Source organism: Hyla sarda, chromosome 4 (assembly GCF_029499605.1).
Source record: "Hyla sarda isolate aHylSar1 chromosome 4, aHylSar1.hap1, whole genome shotgun sequence".
Classification (NCBI taxonomy): Eukaryota; Metazoa; Chordata; class Amphibia; order Anura; family Hylidae; genus Hyla; species Hyla sarda.
Window position 1 is genome coordinate 409,853,406 of NC_079192.1, and position 23,342 is coordinate 409,876,747.

The 23,342-nt window shown below is 43.7% G+C and overlaps 1 protein-coding gene across 4 annotated transcripts in view; it reads right to left on the reverse strand.

Moving 5' to 3' along the window:
* Positions 1-2,690: 2,690 nt before the first annotated feature.
* The window catches only part of SYN3 (synapsin III), a 301,143-nt gene continuing 280,491 nt past the window's right edge, over positions 2,691-23,342 (reverse strand). For 3 of the 4 annotated variants that reach the window (XM_056517637.1, XM_056517635.1, XM_056517636.1), the window contains exons 8-14: positions 16,487-16,629; positions 12,219-12,293; positions 11,969-12,071; positions 9,733-9,867; positions 6,171-6,282; positions 5,525-5,828; positions 2,691-3,480 (exon numbers count right to left, since the gene is read on the reverse strand). In XM_056517637.1, the coding sequence (XP_056373612.1) occupies positions 3,348-3,480; positions 5,525-5,828; positions 6,171-6,282; positions 9,733-9,867; positions 11,969-12,071; positions 12,219-12,293; positions 16,487-16,629 (1,005 nt within the window). In that variant the 3' untranslated portion in view covers positions 2,691-3,347. The remainder of the gene's footprint in view (positions 3,481-5,524; positions 5,829-6,170; positions 6,283-9,732; positions 9,868-11,968; positions 12,072-12,218; positions 12,294-16,486; positions 16,630-23,342) is intronic. The other variant, XM_056517633.1, reaches the window with a different exon arrangement.

Below are 23,342 nucleotides of genomic sequence, written 5' to 3' on the forward strand. Positions count from 1 at the left end.
TGCCGTCACGCCCCTCCCATAGTCTTGCATTGAGGGGGATGTGACGTTACATGGGGGCGGAGTGGTGGCATCACAATACTCCGGCCCCGTGCTCATCACACTGCACACTCTGAGCCTCCAGCGCTGCGGAGAGCTCGCAAAGGTGGGTGCTGAATGACAGAATGTGGGGGTCCCCAGCGGCGGGACCCCTGCGATCAGACATCGTATCCTCTATCCTTTGGATAGGGGATAAGATGTATTAGGGCTGGAGTACCCCTTTAAAAGATAACATAGTGTAGACAAAAACTCCAAAAGGCTTTAATTATATAATTTTTTTATTTTCCCTTTTTTTATGCTGTCAATAAATAAACACAAATACACAGAACATAAAGCAGGAAGATCCTGGAGTACAACTGAAGAATCCGAAGCCGCATCTTCTAAAACCTCCTCCCCTGCCCCCAAAGAAATCATCTTCTCATTGTTCACATCTCGGTCACAGTCCGGCTCCACCTTGGCTGCTTTCTTCTAGATACAGCACCGCTCCACAGGTCGTGTCTGGTATTGCAGCTTAGCTCCGTTAACATGAATCGGGCAGAGCTGCAATGTGGACTGCCATGGCGGCCGTGTATTTTTAACCCCCTTCAAACAAATATTTAAAAATGAAACAAGCCTTTCCTTCCTAAAGCTGTAATGTGAAGAACGAGTCAAATATATGTCAATTTTACTACTAGTCCTTAGTGCAGTCCACCCGACCCCCCATAAGGAACAGTTTCTTCCCGATATGTGTATTGCTGTAGGGTTTTCTGTCGTTCTTGATATTTGCATGTAGATTAACCCTGTGGTCTTCCACAAAAGATGTCAAAAAAGTGTGAACGACTCACAGTATATGGCTCTGATATCAGTCTCCATATTACTTGAAGACCTGAAGAATGGGAAGCATCGATGACGTAACCTGATGGAAGCTGAGACATTTTGTATTTTACCTGCATTGTCTACGGTTTAGAAATAGACACTTGATTTATTTTTCTATAATTTGGGCTAAATCATTAAAAATTGGAATAGTTCAATTATTGGAAATTTAAGGCAGGTGTTAAGGGTACCATAATGGGGTGATATTTGACCCCAATCTATTACTATGCCTTAAGGGAGTACTCCGGTAGAAAACTTTTTTTTTTTTTTAATCAACTGGTGCCAGAAAGTTAAACAGATTTTTAAATGACTTCTATTTAAAAATCTTAATCCTTCCAGTACTTATCAGCTGCTGTATGCTCCACAGGAAGTTCTTTTCTTTTTGAATTTCTTTTCTGTCTGACCACAGTGCTCTCTGCTGACACCTCTGTCCATGTCAGGAACTGTCCAGAGCAGGAGCAAATCCCAATAGCAAACTTATCCTCCTCTGGACAGTTCCTGACATGGACAGAGGTGTCAGCAGAGAGCACTGTGGTCAGACAGAAAGGAAATTCAAAAAGAAAAGAACTTCCTCTGTAGCATACAGCAGCTGATAAGTACTGCAAGGATTAAGATTTTTCAATAGAAGTCATTTACAAATCTGTTCAACTTTTAGGCACCAGTTGATTTAAAAAAAATGTTTTCCTGTGGGGTACCCCTTTAAGTTCTTATCCATTGTTATTTACCATACGGGCCCAAATTTTTACCCAATGTTTTAGCTGGAATTATGATGTGATGGAAGACACAACTGTTTTCTTGAACTAGAAGGAGCATTAAACAACAACAAGTAACTATACTGTATCTTTACGGACTTCTTCAAATATTCTTGGGGTAGGAAGACCTATTTTGGAACAAAATGAGAATTCACATTGACTGGAATGGCTTCAGGTTTTTGCATAAGTTGTTCTTACAGTAACTGAGCATTAAGGGTGAAGGAGTGTGAAGAATAAGGACCTTTTGGGTGGACGAGGAGCGCGTGATTAGGGAAAAGATGGCGGCGGCATCTTGGATTTCAATGGCTTTTCCTGCACCTTGCAGCATTGTTGGATGCGCCTGACAATCTCAGACTATGGCAGCATAGACAGGATCTACTTTCCAGCATTGGTACGAGAGGATGAGGCAGGAGATCCATGGAGGGTCTTCATGTTGAGTTGGTTTTCTGGTCTGGACACTAGTAAGGGTCTATGGTAAGATGGGCCATGATGTGGTAATTCGGGCTAATAAGGCTTCATATTTCAGTATGACTTCGGGAACTCTGTCCTTAAAGGGGTACTCTGCCTCTGATCATGGGGGTCCTGCCGCTGGGGACTCTGCGATCTCGGCTGCAGCACCCCAGACATCCGGTGAATGGAGCGAACTTCGCTACGTGCCGGATGACTAGCAATGCGCAGGCTCGTGACGTCATGACCACGCCCGCTCGTGACATCACAGCCACGCCGCCTCAATGCAAGTCTATGGGAGGGGGCGTGACGGAAGTCACGCCCCCTCCCATGGACTTGCATTGAGGAGGCATGGCCGTGACGTCACAAGCCTCCACCCTGCATTGCCAGTAGTCCGGCACGGAGCGAAGTTCGCTCCATTCACCGGATGTCTGGGGTGCTGCACTCGAGATCGCGGAGTCCCCAGCGGCGGGACACCCACGATCAGACATCTTATCCCCTATAGGGGATAGGATGTCTGATCGCCGGAGGCTCGTGACATCACGGCTACGTCCCCTCAATGCAAGTCTATGGGAGGGGGCATGACGGCCAACACGCCCCCTCCCATAGACTTGCATTGAGGGGGTGTAGCCGTGACGTCATGGGCGGGGTGCAACCGTGACGTCACAAGTCTCCACCCTGCATCATCAGTCATCCGGCACGGAGCGAAGTTGGCTCCATTCATTGGATGTCTGGGGTACTGCAGCCGAGATTGCGGGGTCCCAGCGGCGTCACCCCCACGATCAGACATCTTTGGATAGGGGATAAAATGTCTAGGGGCGGAGTACCCCTTAAAGGTGAGGCTAAATGCCAGTCTCTCCAGAATACTCCTTGTTCTCGATCAGTTTTGGGTTCCTGAGGATGAGGGTTGAGCACCACGGGTACGAGACATCAGAACACAGACTCATGCTCGGTAAGCTATGTAGATGCGGGACACCACGGGAGCGATCTGGAGGTGAAGGACCCAGCGTCCTTCAGACGACTCTTCTGAGCTTCAGGTTCTGATTCCAATAGTTAAAAACATTCATGAAGCTGAGGAGCCTATGAAGGTCCCAGGAAGACGGGACGTGGTTACTGTTAGGGAAAGTCTATACAGAAGGGTCATCTGGTAGGATAGGGCGGGAGGTGTCAGGGTGGGGATCTGCCTTTCGCATTGCATTTGTTTGGGTGGCTTTAGGGAGATCATATTCCTCAGCAGCAGAAGGTGATATGGTCGCAATATTAGTCAGAGAACAGACTAGCAAAGGATTTCCTCAGGTTGCGAATGGTTTCAGCTTTCGCTTCATCCTCATGGCTGGTGCTTCGTTGGGACGGATCCGAGATATTGAAATTGTTGGTCAGTGACTGTGATTTACTGGGAAAAAAGATATAGAAAAATAGGTAAAAAAAACTCTTATAATACTGCCCCCCCCCCCCATGTACAAGAATATAACTACTATAATACTGCTCCTATATACAAGAATATAACTACTATAATACTGCTCCTATATACAAGAATATAACTACTATAATACTGCCTCCTATATACAAGAATATAACTACTATAATACTGCTCCTATATACAAGAATATAACTACTATAATACTGCTCCTATATACAAGAATATAACTACTATAATACTGCTCCTATATACAAGAATATAACTACTATAATACTGCCCCTATATTCAAGAATATAACTACTATAATACTGCTCCTATATACAAGAATATAACTACTATAATACTGCCTCCTATGTACAAGAATATAACTACTATAATACTGCCTCCTATATACAAGAATATAACTACTATAATACTGCCTCCTATATACAAGAATATAACTACTATAATACTGCTCCTATATACAAGAATATAACTACTATAATACTGCTCCTATATACAAGAATATAACTACTATAATACTGCTCCTATATACAAGAATATAACTACTATAATACTGCTCCTATATACAAGAATATAACTACTATAATACTGCTCCTATATACAAGAATATAACTACTATAATACTGCTCCTATATACAAGAATACAACTACTATAATACTGCCCCCTATATACAAGAATACAACTACTATAATACTGCCCCCTTTATATAAGAATATAACTACTATAATACTGCTCCTATATACAAGAATATAACTACTATAATACTGCTCTTATATACAAGAATGTAACTACAATAATGCTGCTCCTATATACAAGAATATAACTACTATAATACTGCTCCTATATACAAGAATATAACTACTATAATACTGCTCCTATATACAAGAATATAACTACTATAATACTGCCTCCTATATACAAGAATATAACTACTATAATACTGCTCCTATATACAAGAATATAACTACTATAATACTGCTCTTATATACAAGAATATAACTACTATAATACTGCTCCTATATACAAGAATATAACTACTATAATACTGCTCCTATATACAAGAATATAACTACTATAATACTGCTCCTATATACAAGAATATAACTACTATAATACTGCCCCCTATATACAAGAATATAACTACTATAATACTGCTCCTATATACAAGAATATATCTACTATAATACTGCTCCTATATATAAGAATATAACTACTATAATACTGCTCCTATATACAAGAATATAACTACTATAATACTGCTCCTATATACAAGAATATAACTACTATAATACTGCTCCTATATACAAGAATATAACTACTATAATACTGCTCCTATATACAAGAATATAACTACTATAATACTGCTCCTATATACAAGAATACAACTACTATAATACTGCCCCCTATATACAAGAATACAACTACTATAATACTGCCCCCTTTATACAAGAATATAACTACTATAATACTGCTCCTATATACAAGAATATAACTACTATAATACTGCTCTTATATACAAGAATGTAACTACAATAATGCTGCTCCTATATACAAGAATATAACTACTATAATACTGCTCCTATATACAAGAATATAACTACTATAATACTGCCTCCTATATACAAGAATATAACTACTATAATACTGCTCCTATATACAAGAATATAACTACTATAATAATGCCTCCTATATACAAGAATATAACTACTATAATACTGCTCCTATATACAAGAATACAACTACTATAATACTGCCCCCTATATACAAGAATACAACTACAATAATACTGCCCCCTTTATACAAGAATATAACTACTATAATACTGCTCCTATATACAAGAATATAACTACTATAATACTGCTCTTATATACAAGAATATAACTACTATAATACTGCTCCTATATACAAGAATATAACTACTATAATACTGCTCCTATATACAAGAATATAACTACTATAATACTGCTCCTATATACAAGAATATAACTACTATAATACTGCCTCCTTACTCACTTGAGATGCGGGTGAGGTGCCGGTTGAGTCTTTGCCGTTGCAGGAGGTGGCGGTTGGTTCTGTGCCTGCCCCTGTGCTGGGGGTCTGGATAGTTGGGGGGACCCAGAAGCAGACTTAGTGGGTGTCTGTCCTGGAGAAGTTGCACTGGCAGGTCTCGGGAGCTGCGGGGAATTCGATGACCTCTGAACCTGCGGCGAGCTGGGCTGAGAATTCTGGGAGGGCTGCTGTCCCTGCGGTGAAAGCCTCTGCTGCTGGGTGGTCGCTGTCCTGGGAGGGGGCACACCTTGTGCCGGACGAACCCCACCTGTGGGGAAGACATTATGACCGTTGCTGTGCAGCTGCCTCCTGGCACTAGTTTGTTATAGCGCAATACCAATAACGACCAGCAGATGTCACTAATGTACCAGAAAACCAACATTTTAAATGCAACTTTATTAAAGGGTAAAGGGGTCCCCATGTCGGAGTGTTCCTTTAGACCACTGTTCTACAATCTGTGGCTCTCCAGCTGTTGCAAAACCACAACTCCCAGCATGCCCGGACAGCCGTTGGCTGTCCGGGCATGCTGGAAGTTGTAGTTTTGCAACAGCTGGAGGCGCCCAGTTTGGAGATCACTGCTATAGGCTAATGCCCACCTCTAAAATCTTACCTTGAGGGGAAGGTCTTGGCTGGGCTGAAGTCGGGGCACCCCCCACCACTCCTGGTGGACCCGGCTGGGGCTGCATTTGAGGTTTGACCGCCTGTGGCTGCATCTGTTGCGGCTGGAAGAGAATAGGCGGTGTAGTTTATGGTCAGTGTTGGTCCTTAGCTCTGCTATATCTGACCCATCCGGGGTCCTTAAAGGGGTACTCCCGTGGAAAACCTTTTTTTTTCTTTTTCTTTTTTAAATCAACTGGTGCCAGAAAGTTAAACCGATTTGTAAATCACTTCTATTAAAAAATCTTAATCCTTCCAGTACTTTTTAGAGGCTGTATACTACAAAGGAAATGCTTTACTTTTTTAGATTTCTCTAATGTCATGACCACAGTGCTCTCTGCTGACCTCTGCTGCCCATTTTGGGAACTGTCCAGAGTAGGAGAAAATCCCCATAGCAAACCTATGCTGCTCTGGACAGTTCCTAAAATGGACAGCAAAAAAAGTTTTCCACGGGAGTACCCCTTTAATGCCCCTTTGGTACCAATAGGTCAACCTGCCACTGAAAATTCTTGCCAAAATGATGATTTCGGGAGGTGGCGGTACTCATTGGGGAGAGCCAGCCTGCAGTGCTCACTGGGAAACAGTATGCAAATTAGCTCTGCTTTGGAAGGGAGGAGACTGTCTCTTTGTTGCCATTTAGATATCTCCTGGTATGTGGTGTTGACTTAAAATGTCTTAAAGGGGTAATCCGGTGGAAAACTTTTTTTTATTTTTTTATTCAACTGGTGCCAGAATGTTAAACAGATTTGTAAATTATTTCTATTAAAAATTCTTAATCCTTCCAGTACTTATTAGCGGCTGTATAATAAAGATTTATTTTCTGTCTGACCACAGTGCTCTCTGCTGACACCTCTGTCCATGTCAGGAACTGTCCAGAGCAGCATATGTTTGCTATGGGGATTTTCTCCTGCTCTGGACAGTTCCTGACATGGACAGAGGTGTCAGCAGAGAGCACTGTGGTCAGACGGAAAAGAAATCCAAAAAAGAAAAGAATTTCCTCTGCAGCATACAGCCGGTAATAAGTACTGGAAGGGTTAAGATTTTTTAACAGAAGTCATTTACAAATCTGTTTATCTTTCTGGCACCAGTTGATTAAAAGAAAAAAAATAATAAGTTTTCCACCGGAGTACCCCTTTAATTTTAGGCTTAGTTATGGGCCTGAGGCTGAACTACTGACCTCATGTCCCCTTCTGATTTCTGGGAGCGGCAGGGTTGTCAGTAGGGATGTCTGATGCGGATGATGTTATAGATATCAGGGATTTTACCGTACTTTTGCACGAGTACCTATCCCAATACCCGCTATTCCTCTCACCTCTCCTCTGTTCCTGCACTGAGGCCATTTCAATGTTTTCTTTTTTATCTGGAGTGGTGAAGGACCTGCCGAATGCAACGTCATTTCAATGCCCAGCAGATCCTGCACCACTCCCGATAACGGAGTGAAGTAGAAGGTCCTGCATCACTCTGCATATTGTAGTGAAGGAAAAGGTTCTGCACCACTTCGGATAATGGAGTGAAGGAGAAGGTCCTGCATCACTCTGAATAATGGAGTGAAGGAAAATGTTCTGCACCACTTCGGATAATGGAGTGAAGGAGAAGGTCCTGCATCACTCTGAATAATGGAGTGAAGGAAAATGTTCTGCACCACTTCGGATAATGGAGTGAAGGAGAAGGTCCTGCACCACTCCGGATAATGGAGTGAAGGAGAAGGTCCTGCACCCCTCCGGATAATGGAGTGAAGGAGAAGGTCCTGCACCACTTCGGATAATGGAGTGAAGGAGAAGGTCCTGCACCCCTCCGGATAATGGAGTGAAGGAGAAGGTCCTGCACCACTTCGGATAATGGAGTGAATTAGAAGGTCCTGCACCATTCCGGATAATGGAGTGAAGTAGGAGGTCCTGCACCACTCCTAATAATGAAGTAAAGGAGAAGGTCCTGCACCACTCTAGATAATGGAGTTGAGGAGAAGGTCCTGCATCACTCCGGATAATGGAGTGAAGGAGAAGGTCCTGCACCACTTCGGATAATGGAGTGAAGGAGAAGGTCCTGCACCACTCTGGATAATGGAGTGAAGGAGAAGGTCCTGCACCACTTCGCATAACGGAGTGAAGAAGGTCCTGCATCACTCTGAATAATGGAGTGAAGGAAAATGTTCTGCACCACTTCGGATAATGGAGTGAAGGAGAAGGTCCTGCACCACTCCGGATAATGGAGTGAAGGAGAAGGTCCTGCACCACTCTGGATAATGGAGTGAAGGAGAAGGTCCTTCACCACTTTGGATAATGGAGCGAAGGAGAAGGTCCTGCACCACTTTGGATAATGGAGTGAAGGAGAAGGTCCTGCACCACTCCAGATAATGGAGTGAAGGAGAAGGTCCTGCACCACTCCGGATAATGGAGTGAAGGAGGTCCTGCACCACTTCGGATAAAGGAGTGAAGTAGAATGTCCTGCACCACTAACAGACTGGAGGATGCAGAGGCCTCAGTGTGGGAGCGGAGAGAAGGTGAGTGGGAGTTTTGTTATTTTCTTTTGGAGGGGACCTATTGAGAGAAACAGCTTAAAGAGAACCTCTCATGATCTTGTTAAGTGTCATAATCCTCCCAGTTCCCTGCCCCCATCATGATAAACCACCCCCGGCCTTTATTTTTATTATTTGTCAGTTTTGTACCTTGATATTGCTCTGTATTTTCTGCTCAGTCAGATTCACAGACTGGGAAGGGGCGTTCCCCAGAAGGCGCGACATCATCTGAAGCCATACAGGGGAGAACTTCCTCCCTCCCTCTGCTACACACAGCCCAGAGCAGTTCAGTGTGAGATGAGCTATGATTGGATAAGGCTGCATACACCCCCCCCCCCCTTAACTTTTCCTGATTTTGGACTTCTGCCAGGCCAGCAGGAGTCCAAAGTCTGTGCAAGAGATGGGGGGGAGATGTGCTCTGGACAAGAAGTGAGACACCTAGTGGCAGCTTTTTTAAACACAAATATACAAACAAAGTACATTAGACATATTTTTTGTATTTACCATAAGGAGTGCAATAGCAAAAATTAGTTTTAAAGGGGTACTCCGCTGCTCAGCGTTTGGAACAAACTGTTCCGATTGCTGGAGCCGGTGTTGGGAGCTTGTGACGTCATATCCCCGCCCCCTCATGATGTTATGTTCCGCCCCCTCAATGCAAGTCTATGGGAGGGGGCGTGACTGCCGTCACGCCCCCTCCCATAGACTTGCATTGAGGGGGCGGGGCGTGAAATCATGAGGGGGCGGGGCTATGACGTAACAAGCTCCTGGCTCCAGCGTTCGGAACAGTTTGTTCCAAACGCTGAGCAGCGGAGTACCCCTTTAATGACAGGGCCCATTTAATGGGGGCATCTACCGAATAGGAGGTTCCCTGCAAACTGCCTACCTAACTTCTGGGGGCTTCTACCTAACAGGGGAGGATGCTACCTACTGGGGGATTATACCTAATAGGGGGATAGTGGACGTTATGTGGATCTTCCAAGACCCCTCCCCCAGAACATACCTGATTTCTCGAAACGGGGGCTGCTGGAGATATCATCTGGACGTGCTGCGTCATCTTAGCCACCACCAGATCAGCCACCAGCTGGCGGTCTTCCTCCACGTGTTCTCCGATCAGCGGCATGGAGCTGTCCATTACCTGGGGGGGGGGGGAGACATGAAAAAAATCTCAACTTTACACCAATCGGGGCGTGAGAACGGTCACAAAATATTTCAGATGGTTCATAATAGTTCTTAAAGGGAAGGTTCACCTTGGTCTGGTATTGCAGTCCTGCCCTAGTTGGATGAGCTGCAATACCAGACGTGGCCACACAGACAGAGGTGGTGCTGTTGTTTTGTTGTGCTACATTCCACCCAGGAATGGAGAGGTCGGAGGGGACAATGCAAGCGGGCGGATCATTAACTGTACATGACAATGACCCCGTGACCCCTAAATCTACGGCAGCATCTGGTGCAGTCATCAGCATTCCTCATGAGGAGCGTCATACAGTGACCAGAAATAGTGACAGTATACGGTGTCCTCATGTGACTCCAGTTAAAGGAACAGCGTCACGTTTCTATCTGGTGTTTGCTTCCAGAGGTCATATGAGGGTCCGGGCTATGGAGGGTCTTGATTTTAACTGTTCTCCATTATTAGTGTGAAGAGACACTATGCAGTATTATTTAGCTGCGTATGGCAGTATCATTGAGAAATTGACCTGTATTATTATGTGGGAACTATATGGCGGCATTTTATGGCCAGTTTAATTTGGATTTTATTAGGGGTTGATTTGGATACTGCATGTTACTTAGGCACTATATGGCTATATTATGAGGGCTACATATGTCATCGTTATGACAGCACTATGTGTTGGTAATATTTGGGCTCTTAAAGGGGGTATTATTTGAGCACTATATAGTGGTATTACAGTATATGGGCTGTATATGGCAGTATTGTTTAGGCACTATATGTCGGCTTTGTATGGGCTGTTTAAGGGGGGTATTATATGGGCACTATATGGTAGTATTATGTGGGCTGTATCAGGCACTATATGGTGGTATTACATGGGCTGCTTAAGGTGGTATTATTTGGCACTGTATGGTGGTATAATGCTGGCTGTATATGATGATTTTATCTTGGCACTATATGGTGGCATTATGTAAGCTGTATATGGCAGTATTATCTGGGTACTATATGACTGTTATATATGTGCTGTTTAAAAGGGGGGTACTATTTCAGCACTATGTATTGTTATTAAAGTATATGGCAGTATCGTGTAAGAGTTATCAAAACCTTTACAGAGGAAAAGTTGACCAGTTGCCCATAGCAACCAATCAGATCGCTTCTTTCATTTTTCAGGGGCCTTTTTAAATTCTGATCGGTTGCTATGGGCAACTGGTCAACTTTCCCTCTGCACAGGTTTTAATAAATCTCCTCCTTATATGTCGGTTTTTTATGGGCTGTTTAAAGGGGGTATTATTTGGTACTATATGTTGGTATCAGGTGGGCTATATATGACGGTGTTATCTGTGCACTATATGGTGGTATTAAGTGTGCTGTATCAGGCACTATATGACAGTATTATACGAGTTGTTTAAAGTGGTATTACCATGGCGCTATATGTTGGTATCATGTGGGCCGTATATGACGGTATTATTTGTGCACAATATGGTGGAATTATGTGGGCTATATCAGGCACTATATGACAGTATTGTATGAGTTGTTTAAAGTGGTATTAACTTGGTGCTATATGGTGGTATTATATGGGCCGTATATGACGGTATTATCTGTGCACTATATTGTGGTATTATGTGGGCTGTATATGACGGTATTATCTGTGCACTATATTGTGGTATTATATGAGTTGTTTAAAGTGGCATTACCTTGGCACTATATGGTGGTATTATGTGGGCTGTGTATAATGATTTTATCTTGGCACTATATGGTGGTATTATATGAGCTGTATATGGCAGTATTTCCTGGACACAATATGACCCTAAAATATGTGCTGTTTGAAAGGGGGTACTGTTTGCGTGCTACATAGTGGTATTTTATGGGCTGAATATGGCAGTATTATCCAGCCCTGACCCCCTAAAATAGAAGGAGCCCTATAGCCAAGGAGTCTGGTGGGAGGGACTAAACCTCATATCCCAGAATCCTCCAGGGGTCAGTTTAGAACCTGATCTACTCTTGTCTCTTAGTTTACCATATTGTCAGCTCTTGTCAGGGGGCATTCTGGGAGTTGAAATCCGCCGCTCACCTCGATGATGTAATCTTTGTCGTCTTTGCTGTGCACGGCTTTCACGGCGCAAATGTCCAACCCGCCAAACATCTCCGCGCAGGAGTCCGCCCATAACCGGTATCTGAAACGGGGAGGTGGAGAAAATAAGACTAAACAGGACAATCATTTAACTCTTTATGACTGGATTCAAACGATTCGGAGCTCCTCCCCCTTATTTATCAGGGGTACACTTTAAAAGGGGGGGGGGGGGCTAAATCATTCCTTATACCTGTCAGTCATGGCGATCTGCTCCAACATGGCTGAGCCGGTGTTCGCCTTCCAGTTGCCGGAAATTGATGTGCGCCTGCAAAAAAAAAGAAATAAAATAAAATAAATATATATATATATATATATATATATCAATAAAATATTTTTAGCTGATTTTGTAACAAAACTTCAGCTGTGAGACATATAGGGGGAGATTCATCAAGTTGTCTAGTGCCCATAGCAACCAATCAGATCGCTTCTTTCATTTTTCAGAGGCCTTTTTCAAAAGTGAAAGCGGCGATCTGATTGGTTGCTATGGGCAACTGGTTAGGCCTTGATGAATGAATCTCCCCCATAGAAAGAGTTTCCAGTCACTGACAGCAAGCGGCAACATAAATAAATGATTATATCAGAGCGGCAGTCTCCGGACTGTGTGTCTTCAGCTGTTGCAAAACTAAAACTCCCAGCATGCCCTGACAGCCGAAGGCTGTCAGGGCATGCTGGGAGTTGTAGTTTTGCAACAGCCTGAGTTAGTCAGGTCTGAGAACACCGCTCTACATCAAGCAAACATGCAGTGCAGCTGTAATAGTAACCATGTTACATGACTACACAACTCTCCCAGTATCCTGAATGGCAGACCTGCTTAGTTATGCAGTAAATAGCAACTCGGTTGCTCATCACACATGGTTTTCCCGGGCTCCTGAAAGGCAGATTTGCTAAGAAATTCAACGATACCTTCATTGTTCACAATTTTCGCGTTGATTGTGTCACAACTTTCCTAGACTCCTGAAAGGCTAATCTACTTAGACATTCAGCACTTCTGTTTTGCTTTAGCAAATTTCCAATAAAAGAGTTAAATCTAGGTTCTAGTCTCTGTAGGAACTATATTGACTACCCATATTGCTTGTGACACAACTTTCCTAGACTCCTGAATGGCAAACCTTAACCAACAGAACAGCTGGCTTACTAGCGCCACCTGCTGGAGATCACTAAAAATGGATGAAAATGATCCCCAGAATGGGATGAGATCAGAATTTCTTTTTGGATGGGTATGGGGGGGGGGGGGGTCCTGTTGGGTCATTGCACCTGCAGTAGGCTCGGGATTAACCCTTACCGGGGCAAAGCTCGTTGCTATTCGGGTCACGGTTGCTATGAATGGACTGGAGGAAGCCGGGGGCTCGCAGCTGACATCGCCATCATAGCCGCTCTATTATCCCTCGGATAAGCGTCTCCTATATTGCGCCAAACGCAATTGGCTCGGGCCTCAGACCACGTCCCGGGCATCGCAGACAGGGCTGTTCTGTTCTGTAGTCGTGTGGAGCCAAGAAAAGGCGCTGAGCCCCCCCCCACCCCACCCCCACCCCGGGGTGTGTGCGCTGCACTTCCTGCTGTGCGGATCTCCCCCTGCGCCCTTCATTGTGTGCCCTGTGCGCCAACATAATGCGAGGTCATCCGGCTGCAGCCATTCATCATAGGAGTCACACCGCGCCTAATGAGCGAGACCGCAACAATGACACCGGGCACACTCCTGTATGTACACAACACCAGCAGAATAGTGAGTGCAGCTCTGGAGTATAATACAGGATATAACTCAGGATCAGTACAGGATAAGTAATGTAATGTATGTACACAGTGACCTCACCAGCAGAATAGTGAGTACAGCTCTGGAGTATAATACAGGATATAACTCAGGATCAGTACAGGATAAGTAATGTAATGTATGTACACAGTGACCTCACCAGCAGAATAGTGAGTACAGCTCTGGAGTATAATACAGGATATAACTCAGGATCAGTACAGGATAAGTAATGTAATGTATGTACACAGTGACCTCACCAGCAGAATAGTGAGTACAGCTCTGGAGTATAATACAGGATATAACTCAGGATCAGTACAGGATAAGTAATGTAATGTATGTACACACCAGCAGAATAGTGAGTGCAGCTCTGGAGTATAATACAGGATATAACTCAGGATCAGTACAGGATAAGTAATGTAATGTATGTACACACCAGCAGAATAGTGAGTACAGCTCTGGAGTATAATACAGGATATAACTCAGGATCAGTACAGGATAAGTAATGTAATGTATGTACACAGTGACCTCACCAGCAGAATAGTGAGTACAGCTCTGGAGTATAATACAGGATATAACTCAGGATCAGTACAGGATAAGTAATGTAATGTATGTACACAGTGACCTCACCAGCAGAATAGTGAGTACAGCTCTGGAGTATAATACAGGATATAACTCAGGATCAGTACAGGATAAGTAATGTAATGTATGTACACAGTGACCTCACCAGCAGAATAGTGAGTGCAGCTCTGGAGTATAATACAGGATATAACTCAGGATCAGTACAGGATAAGTAATGTAATGTATGTACACAGTGACCTCACCAGCAGAATAGTGAGTACAGCTCTGGAGTATAATACAGGATATAACTCAGGATCAGTACAGGATAAGTAATGTAATGTATGTACACACCAGCAGAATAGTGAGTGCAGCTCTGGAGTATAATACAGGATATAACTCAGGATCAGTGCAGGATAAGTAATGTGATGTATGTACACAGTGACCTCACCAGCAGAATAGTGAGTACAGATCTGGAGTATAATACAGGATATAACTCAGGATCAGTACAGGATAAGTAATGTGATGTATGTACACAGTGACCTCACCAGCAGAATAGTGAGTACAGATCTGGAGTATAATACAGGATATAACTCAGGATCAGTACAGGATAAGTAATGTAATGTATGTACACAGTGACCTCACCAGCAGAATAGTGAGTACAGCTCTGGAGTATAATACAGGATATAACTCAGGATCAGTACAGGATAAGTAATGTAATGTATGTACACACCAGCAGAATAGTGAGTGCAGCTCTGGAGTATAATACAGGATATAACTCAGGATCAGTGCAGGATAAGTAATGTGATGTATGTACACAGTGACCTCACCAGCAGAATAGTGAGTACAGATCTGGAGTATAATACAGGATATAACTCAGGATCAGTACAGGATAAGTAATGTGATGTATGTACACAGTGACCTCACCAGCAGAATAGTGAGTACAGATCTGGAGTATAATACAGGATATAACTCAGGATCAGTACAGGATAAGTAATGTAATGTATGTACACAGTGACCTCACCAGCAGAATAGTGAGTACAGCTCTGGAGTATAAAACCCGGTCCAGGGTCTCCGAAATGACGGCAGCAAATACAAAAACTAAACATACGCTGCATCCAGGAACCTGCTGAGAGTCCAGAGACCTCACACAGAAACCGCGTACTTAACCCCTTACTGACCCCCCCCCCCCCCCGATATAGCCTCCATATGGTGTGACAGTCTTGCATTACTGGTCATTACCAAATGATACTGTATCTGTCTTTGGGAAAGCTGGGTGATGACCAATATGGCTGCCATAATGATTAATCTGCTCATGCATACAGAAATATGGAAGCATCACTGCACATTTGTCATGCAGGAGTCTAGAAAAGCTGTGTCACCAGCAACACGGTCGCCAATATAGCTCCCACAGGGACTGGAACCCAGCTTTCCCACAAACCCTTTTATGGTAAATTTTGCAACAATAAGCACTGCATAAGTAGGGTCTGTCATTCAGGATCTTAGGAAAGTTTTGTGACAAGAAATGTGGCATATGGAAACAATAAAATAATGTATACTTACATTTGACAAATCCTTGTATTGCAAATGTTAATGTCATACATCAGCCCTGCATAGCTAAGTAGGATTTGCCATTCAGGAGTCTAGGAAAGTTGTGTCACAAGCAATATGGGTAGAAATTATAGCCTGGAACCCAGCATTTCCTGAAACTCTTGTATTGGGAATTTGTTGTACAGGCAATATAGAAGCGCTGCATATTTAACTAGATTTGCCTTTCAGGAGTCTGGAAAAGTTGCTGTTGTGTCACAAGCAATGTGGAAATTGGGAACGTATTACTTAATTTCTTGGCAAATTTGCCGTTCAGGAGCCCAGGAAAGCCAACTGAGTTGATTTATATTGCATAACTAAGCCGGTTTGCCATTCAGGACACTGGGAGAGCTGTGTGACAAGTCACATGGTGACTATTACAGCTGTACTGCACGTTTGCTTGATGTAAAGCGGTGTTCTCAGACCTGTCCCACGCCAGCTGTTGCAAAACTACAACTCCCAGCATGCCCTGACAGCCTTCGGCTGTCAGGGCATGCTGGGAGTTGTAGTTTTGCAACAGCCGGAGCAGAACAGCTCAATGCAGAGAATAGAGCAGTGTTCACACTCACATATAAGCCTTGTAGTTATTCCCGATCTTCTGGATGCGGAGGTCGTATTTGGAGTCTACGAAGGGCTCGGAGGTCACGTAGGTCTTCGCCATCGCCACGATGCTGGACATATCCTGGAAGTCATACTGGTTGTCCACCTTTACCTGCGGGGGTTAAAAAAATAATAATAATAATAAAATTATACCGTATCAAAAAAACTAAAAATTCCGATAATCCAATTGCGAAATTTTCTAGATGGGTTCTAATAGTCCAGAACCGACTCGCCATGATGCACCCCCGATATGGTGTGACCATCCATGTATTACTAAGTGATATCTGTCTTTGGGAAAGCTGGGTGATGACCAGTATGGCTGCCATTGGGACGAATCTGCTCATGCCTACAGCAATATGGGAGCATTACTGCAAATTTGCCATGCAGGAGTCTAGGAAAGTTGTGTCAGAAGCAACATGGTCGCCAATAAAGCTCCCACAGTGGCTGGACCCAGCTTTTCTCCAAACCCTTCTATGGTTAATTTTGCAACAATAGGCACTTCATAAGTAGGTGGGTTTGTCATTCAGGATCCTAGGAAAGTTTAGTGCCAACGATGTGGAATATGGTAAGAATAAATGTCTCACTGAATTTCCTGGAAAGTGATATCTGCCTTTGGGAAAGCTGGGTGATGACCATTATGGCTGCCACAGGGACTAATCTGTTCATGCATACAGCAATATGGGAGCATCACAGCAAATTTGCCATGCAGGAGTCTAGTAAAGCTGTGCCAGAAGCAACATTGTCGCCAATATAGCTCCCACAGGGGCTGGACCCAGCTTTTCTCCAAACCCTTCTATGATTAATTTTGCAACAATAGGCACTTCATAAGTAGGTGGGTTTGTCATTCAGGATCCTTGGAAAGTTTTGTGCCATGGTAACAATATGGTAACAATGAATCTATCACTGAATTTCATGGAAAGTGATATCTGTCTTTGGGAAAGCTGGGTGATGACCAGTATGGCTACCACAGGAACTAATCTGCTCATGCATACAGCAATATGGGAGCATCATTACAAATTTGCCATGCAGGAGTCTAGGAAAGCTGTGTCAGAAGCAACATGGTCGCCAGTATAGCTCCCACAGGGGCCAAACCCAGCTTTCCTCCAAACCCTTCTATGGTAACTTTTGCAACAATAGGCACTTCATAATCATTCAGGATCCTAGGAAAGTTTAGTGCCATTGATGTGGAATATGGTAAGAATAAATGTATCACTGCAGTGAATTTCCTGGAAAGTGATATCTGTCTTTGGGAAAGCTGGGTGATGACCAGTATGGCTGCCACAGGGACTAATCTGCTCATGCATACAGCAATATGGGAGCATCACTGCAAATTTGCCATGCAGGAGTCTAGAAAAGCTTTGACAGAGGCAACAGGGTCGCCAAAATAGCTCCCACAGGAGCCGAACCCAGCTTTCCTCCAAACCCTTCTATGGTAAATTTTGCAACAATAGGCACTTTATAAGTAGGTGGGTTTGTCATTCAGGATCCTAGGAAAGTTTAGTGCCATTGATGTGGAATATGGTAAAAATGAATGTATCACTGAATTTCCTGCAAAGTGATATGTCTTTTGGAAAGCTGGGTGATGACCAGTATGGCTGCCATAGTGACTAATCTGCTCATGCATACAGCAATATGAGAGCATCACAGCAAATTTGCCATGCAGGAGTCTAGGAAAGCTGTGTCAAAAGCAACATGGTCGCCAATATAGCTCCCACAGTGGCCGAACCCAGCTTTCCTCCAAACCCTTCTATGATAAATTTTGCAACAATAGGCACTGCATAAGTAGGTGGGTTTGTCATTCAGGATTCTAGGAAAGTTTTGTGCCATCGATGTGGAATATGGTAACAATGAATGTATCACAGAATTTTCCTGGAAAACTGCCTTTTAGGAGCCAAGGAAAGCCGTATGATAAGCAACTTAGTTATTTATTGCATAACTGAGCAGATTTGCCATTCGGGACACTGGAAAAGTTGGGTGATTTTTGTTTTCTGAAAAAAGTAATATAGATAACTGATCAGACCAGAACCCGATAGTCCGGAATCAGGGGGCAGAGTATCGGAATCTTGGCTATTTGTTGGGAATGGTCATTGGATGTACAGACGTGGTGCCCCCACTGTGCGCTCGAGCGTTCCACCGCCACGTGTGCCACACGCTCCGCACCACGTGCCGCCGGACATTATTAGTCCTACATGAGTCATCGACAAAACTTTTGCCGTCTGCAAAATCTGCACGTTTGACAGAAATGAAGTGAACATTAAATGTTCCTGAAGGGTCTAAACCAGTGGTCTCCAAACTGCGGCCCTCCAGATGTTGCAAAACTACAACTCCCAGCATGCCCGGACAGCCAAAGGCAGCAGCAGTATACAGATAGAGCTGGGGGAGGTGTCTAACTACTACATATCCTAATCCCATAGAGATAGCAGCAGTATACAGATAGAGTGCGAGGGGAAGTGTATAACTACTATATATATCCTGATCCCATAGAGATAGCAGCAGCAGTATACAGATAGAGCTGGAGGAGAGGTGTATAACTACTATATATCCTCATCCCATAGAGATAGCAGCAGCAGTATACAGATAGAGCTGGAGGAGAGGTGTATAACTACTATATATCCTGATCCAATAGAGATAGCAGCAGTATACAGATAGAGCTGGAGGGGAGGTGTATAACTACTATACATCCTGATCCCATAGAGATAGCAGCAGTATACAGATAGAGTGCGAGGGGAGGTGTATAACTACTACATATCCTGATCCCATAGAGATAGCAGCAGCAGTATACAGATAGAGCTGGAGGAGAGGTGTATAACTACTATATATCCTCATCCCATAGAGATAGCAGCAGTATACAGATAGAGCTGGAGGGGAGGTGTATAACTACTATATATCCTGATCCCATAGAGATAGCAGCAGTATACAGATAGAGCTGGAGGGGAGGTGTATACCTACTATATATCCTGATCCCATAGAGATAGCAGCAGTATACAGATAGAGCTGGAGGAGAGATGTATAACTACTATATATCCTGATCCCATAGAGATAGCAGCAGTATACAGATAGAGCTGGAGGGGAAGTGTATAACTACTATATATCCTGATCCCATAGAGATAGCAGCAGTATACAGAGAGAGCTGGAGGGGAGGTGTATAACTACTACATATCCTGATCCCATAGAGATAGCAGCAGTATACAGAGAGAGCTGGAGGGGAGGTGTATAACTACTATATATCCTGATCTCATAGAGATAGCAGCAGTATACAGAGAGCTGGAGGGGAGGTGTATAACTACTATATATCCTGATCCCATAGAGATAGCAGCAGTATACAGATAGAGCTGGAGGAGAGGTGTATACCTACTATATATCCTGATCCCATAGAGATAGCAGCAGTATACAGATAGAGCTGGAGGGGAGGTGTATAACTACTATCTGGACATGCTGGCAGTAGTTCCACAGTCCACAATAGATTAAGGTCTCAGATGAGGGTAAATCCCACTGTAGCTGCAGGTACAGACACCACATGGCCTCACTTCCCATCATTTTATCATTATTTGCCCCTTATCTATGAGACATTATTATCACAACAGACGTCCAGCTGGGAAAACACAGAACGGAGCGGAGGGTTGTTGTCCTACGTGTGGGAGACGAGGACCATGACATCATCACAAGTTATTTGGGGGCCGACGAGGGGAGACGGGTGAGGACATCAAATTCATTGTCCTGTTCCCTCTAGAAAAATATTTATCAAGATGTCTATGGGCCGGAAAAAAACGTGAAAAACTAGAAGGACTAAGAGAAGAGTAAATGGGCGAAGGGTCCACACATGGATAAGGGTCTGTGAATCATTGGTCACATGATCAGCGTTTCCCAACCAGGGGCGCCTCCAGCTGTTGGAAAACTACAACTCCCAGCCAACGGCCGCATCTCACAACCTACAGGATCTGATGCCAGATACCACAGGACACCTTAAAGGGGCACTCCGGTGCTACAGCGTTCTGAACATCTTGTTCAAAGCACTCGGAGGCTGCGATCAAGACGTCACGGCCACGCCCTCTCACGTTACACCCCTCCATTCATGTCTATGAGAGGGGCGTGTCGGAATGGAGGGGGTGTGCCGTGACATCACGAGAGGGCGTGGCCACACTGCCGCACAATCAGGGACCCCCGCAATCAGACATCTCATCCCCTATCCTTTGGATAAGGCATAATTGTCTATGTCTAGCAGCGGAGTATTTCTTTAAAGGGGTACTCCGGTGGAAACCTTTTTTTTTCTTTCCTTTTTTAATCAACTGGTGTCAGAAATTACTTCTATAAAAAAAATTCTTAATCCTTCCAGTACTTATTAGCGGCTGTATACTACTGAGGAAATTCTTTTCTTTTTGGATTTCTTTTCAGTCACGACCGCAGTGCTCTCTGCTGACCTCTGCTGTCCATTTTAGGAACTGTCCAGTGCAGCATATGTTTGCTATGGGGATTTGCTCCTGCTCTGGACAGTTCCTGACATGGACAGAGGTGTCAGCAGAGAGCACTGTGGTCAGACTGGAAAGAAATCCAAAAAGAAAAGAATTTCCTCAGTAGTATACAGCCGCTAATAAGTACTGGAAGGATTAAGAATTTTTAATAAAAGTAATTTACAAATCTGTTTAACTTTCTGGCACCAGTTGATTTTAATAAAAAAATAAAAAAAGTTTTCCACCGGAGTACCCCTTTAACAAGCCTCAATGAGTTAGAGCTGAGGATGACACAATGTCCAGCGTACATACAAACGGCTGATAACAGAGAACAACAACCAACAGTCAACTGCATAGGAAATGAGGAGTTGAGTGCCCCTTTAATTCCTTCTATCTAATAGTGTCCCTTATACATGTATTATTTCTACTAGTAAATCAGACGATATATTTGGGGTATCGGGCCCCCGAAATCTGCTAAACTGACCAATCCAGCACAAAGCCCCAGTGTGCTGCAGCCTGTCTGGTGTTTCTAAGCAGATTACGGAGCGGTGCTGGTGCGTCATTGTGAATCTCCACAACATGACCATTGTGTTCTCACCAGGCAGGCATGGGAAGATGGTGGGTGTCTGTGCGCTTCCCATAAATACACAAGGCTGAAGGAATCAAACACGTGACCACTGGGAAAGGGTTAACGGCGGCGGCAGAGGAGGAGGCACCTTTATAGGAGATGAGTAAGGGTATGTTCACACGTACAGGATCCTGCGCAGGATTTGTAACTGCCCATTAGAAGCTGTGCTCACTCATTTAGTTTACACTGAAATCTGCAGCATCAAATCCTGCGCATCAAATCTGCGTACAAGTGAACGTACCCTTAAAGGGGAATCTTCTGCGTTACCAAAATACAGCTTCATTATAATCTAGCAGAACGTTCTGCAACTTTCTTATATACTTGGTGTTTCAGTCCAAGATCTCTGCTTGCTGTCACGGAATGGGAACAGTCGTCTTTACATTCAGAGCCTGAAGGCCCGTCATGATCGTATCCAGGTGCAGGACACACTGTAACGGGCTCCTCAGCTCTGCCAGCCGGACATATTCAGGATGTAAACAAGGTGTTTCAAGTCAATGACAGCAAGCAGAGATGTACAGATCTTGGAAATGGTGAAGCATCGCTCAGAATATATATATATATGTTTTATGTTAGTAGCACCGTATTTTATCTATACTGCTGTGTACCTTTGGGTTTAAAGGGGTACTCCGGTGAAAATCTTTTTTCTTTTAAATCAACTGGTGGCAGAAAGTTAAACATATTTGTAAATTACTTCTATTAAAAAATCTTAATCCTTCCTGTACTTATTAGCTGCTGAATACTACAGAGGAAATTCTTTTCTTTTTGGAATGATCTCTGATGACATCACGAGCACAGTTCTCTCTGCTGACATTATTATAATAATAATAATAAGTCTTTATTTATTCTTGTCCTTAGTGGGATTTTAACCCAAGTCCCCAGCACTGCAAGGCAGCAGCGCTAAACACTGAGCCACCATGCTGCCCATAGCATACATCTGCTATGCATGGTTACTAAAATGGACAGAGATGTCAGCAGAGAGCACTGTGGTCGTGATGTCATCAGTGTTCCAAAAAGAAAGGAATTTCCTCTGTAGCATTCAGCAACTAATAAGTACTGGAAGGATTAAGATTTTTTAATAGAGGTAATTTACAAATATGTTTAACTTTCTGCCACCAGTTGATTTAAAAGAAAAAAGGTTTTCACCGGAGTACCCCTTTAATGATCCACACACAGTCTTCTTGAGACCACATTTGGTCCATTTACATCTGTAACCCCCTTGGTTTGTTGTTGTGTATTATCCTGCAATACATGATGTGTCCAGTAGATGGCACAGTACACAAGCAAATGAGCTGAGCAGTGACTAAAGCTGGAAAAGGAGTAGTTTTTGCGAACAGGTGCTGGTAGCCATCTTGAATTTTCAGTCTGTGAAGAGCAAGCAGAGAGAGAAGAAAGCGAGGGACAGCCTGTGAGGGTTAAACAGAACCTGCAGCAGCCCAGAGAACTCTGCTAGCAGGTTGAACAAGATCTAGTGCTGGTAGCAGGTAAACCTGTGAGCAGTGAAGAGGACTTAAAGCTGGACTGACCTACTGTGTAAGGATAAGCGTAAAAACCTTCCTTCCTTTCCCATAACAGGGAACCCTAAACTTACATAGTAATCAAAGATCTTGAGATCCATTTGCGGACACTTTGAGAGTTTCAGCCGACTCCAAGTAACACTGTGGAGCAGGACTTTGTATGGGCCCCATCGATTTACTATGCACCAACTGAAAGTACCCAACGGCTGCTAGGTCAAAGATTAGGCGTGCTTGT